This window comes from Adiantum capillus-veneris, chromosome 7 (genome assembly GCF_014529385.1).
Source record: "Adiantum capillus-veneris isolate H3 chromosome 7, ASM1452938v2, whole genome shotgun sequence".
Classification (NCBI taxonomy): domain Eukaryota; kingdom Viridiplantae; phylum Streptophyta; class Polypodiopsida; order Polypodiales; family Pteridaceae; genus Adiantum; species Adiantum capillus-veneris.
In genome coordinates this window covers 104,995,370-105,003,667 of record NC_140937.1, presented here as the reverse complement: position 1 = coordinate 105,003,667, position 8,298 = coordinate 104,995,370, and the positions used below count along the sequence as shown (strand labels likewise).

Here is an 8,298-nt window from a genome sequence, read left to right as displayed (position 1 = left end):
CGGACTTACTGTGGAATTTTTCCTCTCATTTTGGGATGCTCTTAAACAACCCCTCGTCTTCATGATAAATGTGGCATGGGAAAAACAAGACCTACCAATTTCATGCAAGGAGGGCTTACTTAAGTTTTTGCCTAAGCAAGCGCTTTGCGAGCAGTTCTCTCATTGGCGGCCCATAACTTTGATGCCGGTGATATACAAGATTTTGGCTAAAATGTTGGTCCACCGCATCAAGGACTATTTGTTTACAGGACTTCATCAGGCTCAGTATGGTTTCATTCCTCGTCGTCAAATCATGGACAATTTGGCCAATCTTATGATTGGCATGGAGTATGCTAAGTATACGCAACAAGATGTGCTGGTCATGCAAGTTGATATTGAAAAGGCCTTTGACCCTGTGCACTGAGACTTCATTGCTGTCACAATGAGATGTCTAGGATTTGGTGCTAAGTTGGCCAATGTGGTTTATTTCTTGTATGATTGTAGTACGTCTTCGGGAATCCTGGACGAGGAATTGACAGAATGATGGCCGCTTGGTTGTTCGGCTAGGCAAGGTTGCCCTATTACTGCTTTACTGTATGCAATTGCCTCTCATCCTTTGTTGATGTATCTTGATCACTTGACCTCTGTGCAACGTCTTCATGGTTTGCAACTACCATCGGGTCATACTTTTATTGGGCAGGCTTACGCAGATGACTCGTTGTTTATGCCCCGCAATCAGCAAAACGATGAAGAGGTTGTATGTTTCTACCAGACTCATCTTGTAACAATATGAAATTCGATACATGGGTTTAGAGTTGGAAACATAGTTCTTTCCAATCTATGCCATTGCTGAGAGTGTGTGATTAAACAGATTTCTTAAACTAAATTTTGAGGACGTAAACACGCTTTAGCAGTTGATGTGTATATCAAGGTTGTTAAGAGTGGAGTGGTCTTTCATCATGTGCATTTGTTAAAATCCAGTTTTGAACCCCTGAACAATAACTCTTTGCTGCAGGTACGCCACATATTGGAAGAATGTAAAGAGGACATGCAGTTTTTTGACAAATGGATTGAAAAGGGGATCGTTGCCCGCTTAAATGTATGTGTTTCTTGCCATTGTTTGTACGAGGAATTCTTGTAGCATTGTTTGGAAAAAGCCTTTGTTTCTGCATAAAGCTAGCTGGTTGAAAGGCTGTCTTATCGAGAATCGTTTAGAGCTGTCAAACAATGTCGATAGAGAGTGTTTTCTGGTAGTCTTTTGAAAGTAGTTTAGCTGTCATTTCTAGACCAAATGCTGTAGAAGTGTTCTACTTACTACGCGTTAAAAAGCCAGAGCTGTGAATGATTGTATGTGATTATTTTAGAAAATGGCAACCTGCTTTCGATTTCAATAGTGTTTTTGCCTCTTTTTGGTTATGCTGTGAGTCTTACTATAGACCCTGTGTCATCTCTTGTAACATCCTCAAATCTTCACCAAGTTTTTTGCCTTTCCTTAGCTGTTAACGTTTCTAATATTTAGCTTATTTGTCTTGGCTCTTCTTTCTTGTTCTGTTGGCTCTTCTGTCCTCACCGTTAGCTGGCTCCTACGTTACCAGCTACCATGAGGTCTCTGGTTCTTTATTATCAGTATATGAGGCTGGCAGTTTTGTCTAGTAAAGAATGGGCTCCTAGTGTCTGTTTTGTCGTTTGACTGGTCAATAGAAAGGAAGGCAATGTGTAGGCGAATCAGCTCCTCAGCATTTTTGTATACTTGCCGGATGTTGCCGAGAAAGATTTTAGACACATCACATACACTGACGCCGTGGTATCTTGTTCAAGCCAAAACCAACTTCAAATTTCCAGTATGTAGCTTGCCACATCTTGGAAAGGATGTTGACAGATGTCAAATGATTTTGCACATGCTTCTGATGATTGCTTGTAGTTGTGTGTGTAGGTGAAGTGGGGTTGTGACTTACAGAGTGAGCATGAACGCTATCTCCCACTTGAAGGCAAATGTGTCAATAAGTCTCCCACTTGAAGGCAAATGTGTCAATAAGTCGACCTTCTAGCTAAGTGCTAGTATATACAAAAGATATAGTTGAGAGACTCTCTCTAACTGAGAAGGTATTCAAAGGAACGCCTCTTATTGTAACCGACTATCCCAAGGTCAGTCTACTGTTTTTTTTTCACACTACTATCCTCCATGAGATGAAGTCTTTACCATTTACGTAACTTGTTTGTAAGTACTCAGGTTGTTTGTAATTACTCAGGAAATCAAGGCGTTCTACATGAGGCAAAATGATGATGGAAAGACAGTTGCTGCTATGGGTCTTCTTGTTCCAAGGGTATGTACGGGACATGCTAAATGTTTGACTGTGTTAAAATAGAATTGCAGCTGTTTGTTTGACAATTATATGGGGGGTTGAAGGTCGGGGAACTGATTGGTGGAAGCCAAAGAGAGGAGCGGCTAGTTGTTTTGGAGAATCGAATAGAGGAGCTTGGATTGGAGAAAGCAAGCTATTGGTGGTATCTTGATCTACGTCGATATGGCATAGGTAGGATTGTTGTAGCAGCCTCACCAAGCAAGGTCAAATCTGGCTGGATTTTCGCTTGATAAATCTGCGCATGACTTTTGGAATACTCATTAGGCAAAAAGTTGAAGTTGCCAGAGGCCATGAGTACTGGTTTTTAGGCCGTTATTGCAAGGTTGTTTTATGCATAAGCTGAATGTGGTTTTACCTTGCAGTGCCACATGCAGGTTTTGGTCTGGGATTTGAGAGACTGGTGCAATTTTCCACAGGCATTGACAATATTCGTGATGCTATCCCCTTTCCGAGGACTCCTGGTTCAGCTGAGTTTTAGATTTTCTTACAACTTTCTCGCTTTTGCTGTTCAAGGAGGGCATATTCCAATAGCTTCATTTCATTGATGCCGTCAAAGCAGCCTTAAGGTTAAAGGAGAAAAAGGTAAAGGAAAAGTCTGCTTAGATACAGAAGGGTGCTCGCTTGAATACATATGCATTAGGTCCCGAACTTGCCTGATGCCGAACTTGTGTCCGCTGCTGCAAGGCATTTGGAAATGCTAAAGCCAAAATTGTAGACTTTTGATTGGTGGTTCATGGGATCATACACCAAGAGATGGAGCTGGATACTCCCGGTTTCCTTTACACATCATATCTTTACAATCTTCTATAGAGAGCCTGAGTTGCATGTCTACATGCAAACTAGTTTGCAACAAGAATTTGGCTTTGGACGCATCAAGAGAAGTTCAGCTTGGAGACGTGAATTCTGCATTGGCTGTGCATAATCTGAGATTTCAGTGAACATGATTGTTTTGAATACTTGCTGACTGGAGTAGGTACCAAATGTTTGAAGATCTTTTTGGGTGGTAGAATGTCAATGCTGTTGGGCTTGCAAGTATTTGTTTGAGATGTAAGCGGACTGATAAATTCAACAAATTTATGAGGGTCATCAACGCTTTACTTTCACTTGATTAAAATGCATGGTGGTGAAGGTTGAATCTGTCTTGGATTTTGCCTGCAATTGTGTCTTATTTGTGATGAGGATTATCATTTAACATCTACCTGGTCTCAAAAGACTGTCATCTCTAGATTGGCATTTATTCTAGATGGGAAGTTGTAGAAATTAGGGAGGAATAGTGTGCGCGCGAGGGTGCCTTTGGGGGGAGGGGGGGTTATGTAATCAAAGTGTGTAAAGATGCACAATTATAGAATCTAAAAGAATTCTTGATTATGCATTAGAAAAGAGAAAGTACAAGCCTCTTATATAGGCATCATAGAGGGCGGCATCATGGGTACGTCATGGGGTGAACCTCACCTATTACATCATCATCCTAAGTGGAAAGCAACCACATGCCATCACTTGGTCTATCACATGGTCAATGCCACGAGGGCATCCTAGTAGACTAAAGAAGTTGCACACAAAAAGGAAAAAGATACAAGACATATGACAAAGACCACAAAACCCAACAAACCTCCCCTTAGGGTTTGGACTATAATTAGTAACAATCTAATATAGCACACTCCCATCCAAAAGTGAAAATTGACACTCAATCTAGGAGACCATTCCCAAACCAAGAGACGAATTTGTTCTTCTCTAGTCCAAGATACAATGCAAAACACCTCCATGCAAACAATGTAAACCAAGGCTACTTCTGCTCTTAACCTTCAGTATGACAATGCACATTGTCAATTGCCTTTCCTTGATTATGACATTTTTCTTTTTGTAAGATGTTTTATACACATTTTAATATGCTTTTGATTATCCCCTCTACATATTAAGGTCAAATATGTGTGTTGCACATGTGAATGCTCCATTGCAAATTTATCATACATTGCGGTAAAGTGATCTCCGGTGATTTTTGGCTTTGATTTTTTATTTTCTTTTGACTTCCTTTGGATGCTCTTTATAAAAGGTATACATTGCTTCACTTTGTGCACGTTCTTCTGTGTGCCGGTGCAACAATATGAAAAGCTCCTTATTATTACACAGTATGAACAACCTCTATAAGAAATGTTGAAAAATAGGTCACAAGTGTCGAGTATGCCGAGATTCTTGTCAAGAGCTGTGCCTCAAATGATTGCCAAAGAATTGTGCATTGTTGCTAGCTAGAGGTGGCAAAATTTGTTGCTGAGTGACTTGTGGATTTGTTGCTTTAATAGAATGGCCTATGTGCGGTAAAAAATATGCACAAAATATGCTAAGATTTTTTACAAAATATGCACAAAATATGCTAAGATTTTTTACAAAATATGTTAAAATATGAGGTAAAAAAACTACCTAGTGTGTATGCACATAAAGTTTAGAATGGTAGAAAGAGAGAGTGATTGAGGGGCAGCAGTCATTGTCAATTAACTAAGGGGATTAAATACCGTTTAGGCTTTGATACCAATTGTAGAGATTAGGGAGGATTAGTGGGTGTACCATTCATTGTGTGTGTGTGTGTGTGTGTGTGTGAGAGAGAGAGAGAGAGAGAGAGAGAGAGAGAGAGAGAGAGAGAGATGATGAATGATGCCACCCTCTATGATGCCTATATAAGATGTTTGTATTCTCTCTTCTTCAATGTATAATCAAGAGCTATTTTAGAGAGAGAGATGATGAATGATGCCACCCTCTATGATGCCTATATAAGATGTTTGTATTCTCTCTTCTTCAATGTATAATCAAGAGCTATTTTAGAGTTTACACTGTATCTCTACTCTTTGATCTCTCTCTCTCTCTCTCTCTCGTTTACACTGTATCTCTACTCTCTCTCTCTCTCTCTCTCTCTCTCTCTCTCTCTCTCTCTCTTGATTATACATTGAAGAAGAGAGAATACAAACATCTTATATAGGCATCATTCATCATCTCTCTCTCTCTCTCTCTCTCTCTCTCTCTCTCTCTCTCACACACACACACACACACACACACACACACACACACACACACACACAATCAAATCCTTCATAGTACCGTTGTCGACATGCGCAAAAAATAACTACATGTTTTACACGTGTCAAACGGATAAAATTAACTAGTGGGGTTTTATTGCACTGTGACATTTAATGCACTAGTGATGTGTGTAGCGGAAATTATTTACACAATGAGAATTTCATTAAGAACAAGTTCCTAATGAGCACAGAGAGAGTACTAAATTGAAAAAGCAACATAGCAATTTACACCTATCTAATTTAGCATTGACAATACTTGAAAAGAGAGAGCCGGTCCCCCTTCCATAAAGGCTTTGTATTACAGCTTCTCCCATCAAAGGAGACTTTTGTACAATACAATTCTTGTGTTCCTTGACAAAACTTGTTGTTGCAATGAAGATGGAAGCTTCATGCACCAAATTATGCTTGAAAATCACACCTAGTGTCCCAAGCCTCAATCCCAAGACCTCACACACCTTCAAAAATGGTGAGAGCTAGCAAGGAATGAGGATAGATTGAAAGGAAGAAGATGTATCTTACAAGAAAAAAGTATTCTCCTCACATAATCACTCTAATAGTAGAGCTTACCTTAGTAATTAGCATGGTAGAGGAGATGAGCAAGCCATTGAAGCTTGGCCTTGGTTGGATTTGCATTCCAAAGCCAAGAGTTGTTGGTGTAGGCCTCTACTTCTTAATGCTTGGAGAAGGAGATGGAGTTCCTCTTGCACACATGAGTTGTGTGTGTGTGTGTGTGTGTGTAGCATTGTGTATGAGTAAAATGTAGCCCCTTCTCTCATCTTGGTCAACCCCTCTTGCTAAATGCTCATGATGGCTTCCCATTTGCTCATGTAAAGCTTAGCCAATCACAAATTAGAAGCATAGTTGATAGCCTTTTGACAAGTGTCCGCCTTTCCACTTTTGTGAGAGCTTTAGATATTTAAATAATTAATCTAAACTCTCATTGGACCTTTTTGTCTTCTGGCCAATAGGAATCAGGCAAGTCATTGAGTGGCTGGATGCTCATTGGACCCCTTGGTAGACTGTCCAATAGTCTTCTAGGGAGCTTAATTTGTATTGGTTCTTTTATCAAGAATTTTTAAATTCATTAAACTAAATTTACTTTAGCCTAATCCTCATTGGTCCACCTCTAGGGCCATCCAATAGGATTTGAGGGGAGGTTGGGGGCAACTGACTACCTGATTCTCTCTCTAGATTACACTTCCATCTTTCTCATCATTGTAGCAAAGGCCTCCTTTTATAGATGTCAAAGAGTCTCTATGGCTTGCCCTCTTACATGAGATGCAAGCACCCATGTGAAGACACATCCATAGACCATTGACCATAACTCATTGGCCATGGACCACCAGCCCAAGTATCCACCCAACCAGTGTTCGGCCAAGATATTCTGGCAAAAAGAAGATATTCCAGCAAGCTTGATTTAATTTTTTGACGAGTGATTTTTCTCATGCATGATGGCTTCTCCTCATAACGGGGACCTCAAAAATGTGATTCACACTTAGCATTGAAGATAATGTTGTTGTTGATGGTATATTAGTGGACGTTATTGCAACCACCCAATCTACCTCACGAGCGTATTTTTGATTCTCATATTTTACATACCCGACATCATGAACGACGTCAAGCACTTGTTAAGTGGAAAGATATATACCTAAAAGAGAGCTCCACTTGGGAAAGCATTAGTGTGTTGAAGTTCCACTATTCCATTTTTGTTTTAGAGGACAAAAACACTTCCAAAATGGTGAGTAGAAAGATAGACATCCAAGTGTGGTCAAGACCAAAGGACAGGGGGTGGACATGGCTCAAGAGGTTCTATATAAGAGCATGGTTGGGTGGAGAGATATGTCCGTAGCTTGTGTACTCACACCATCTCTCATGCATCATGAATTAAAAGGATCCAATGGGAGTAAATGACAATATTGTAGATGCCTCTCCAAGATTGAATGTCTTCCTTATGTGAATGAACCTTTGGTTGATTTTTTGACCGTGGATATTGTCATCAATGACAAAGCTGATATAGTCGTCACTAGCTTTGTAAAAGAAACCAAGCATTTTGTGCTCGTAATAGGTCATGACATATCTATTACAAAGATGAGGACACAATGATAAAGAAGGTTGTAAGCCATGAGCATACAATTCTTCTCATTATTGATAAGCATATCCTCACACATAGCCAACACATTGCAAGGCATCTTACAACTGAGAAAATCAAATGGGAAGGCTATTGAAGTTCAAGAAAATGTAGCCACATGCATCAATGCCTCCCTAGTTTGTAGCAATGAGGGTACCTCTCTACATGACATTTTGTACCATTATTTTGATGCTCTATGTTATGCAAAATTACATTCATAATTTCCTCACAAAGATTTCACATCAGACCATAACAACCTGCATCAAGAAAAATACTTATAGCATTGAACACACAAAACTATGTCATCTTTAGAGCCAAGCTTTATAAGCTTGGCCATTTCAAGTAGAGGTTGGATGTGCCAACATAGGTGTTCCATAAATTGGGGACAACAATTGAGTGTAGTTCAAAGTCAACAACATCTTGCATACACCCCAACTGGTCAACATAGATCCAACTAAGGGAAAAGATCTGAAACAAAATCGTCTTTGAATATCCTAGAAACGATCTTTGGAACCCCATGATCATGGGGCCTCCACTTTGAAGGCACATCAATCCAAAAAGCTAATATGGCTTCCAAGGAATAAATGAGCACTATAATGCAACAACATTTGCCACAATAGCTCAACATAAGCCCTAAGACACAAGTAAGAGGATTAAATGAGCACCGTTCATGCAACAACAATTGCCACAACACCTGAATATGGCCTCTAGGGATAAAAGTAGCACCTCTCATGTGACAAAAATTGCCATAACAATTGAACAT

At 39.8% G+C, this 8,298-nt stretch overlaps 1 protein-coding gene across 1 annotated transcript; it reads left to right on the top strand.

The window, feature by feature from the left end:
- Positions 1-1,178: 1,178 nt before the first annotated feature.
- Positions 1,179-3,214, top strand: LOC147454367 (asparagine--tRNA ligase, chloroplastic/mitochondrial-like). The gene is made up of 6 exons (XM_086517323.1): positions 1,179-1,820; positions 1,913-1,937; positions 2,093-2,124; positions 2,229-2,303; positions 2,387-2,513; positions 2,705-3,214. Exons 1-6 carry the CDS (start codon positions 1,692-1,694, stop codon positions 2,818-2,820), a joined length of 504 nt encoding a protein of 167 aa, XP_086373449.1. The 5' UTR covers positions 1,179-1,691; the 3' UTR covers positions 2,821-3,214.
- Positions 3,215-8,298: the final 5,084 nt, after the last annotated feature.

What these genes read in the sequence shown, in the direction of transcription:
- LOC147454367 (XM_086517323.1), top strand. Translation starts at nt 1,692, where the DNA reads ATGTGTAGGCGAATCAGCTCCTCAGCATTTTTGTATACTTGCCGGATG. An exon ending in GTGGGGTTGTGACTTACAGA is followed by an intron (nt 1,938 to 2,092) that starts GTGAGCATGAAC and finishes AGGTATTCAAAG; the next exon opens with GAACGCCTCTTATTGTAACC. An exon ending in TCTACGTCGATATGGCATAG is followed by an intron (nt 2,514 to 2,704) that starts GTAGGATTGTTG and finishes TTTACCTTGCAG; the next exon opens with TGCCACATGCAGGTTTTGGT.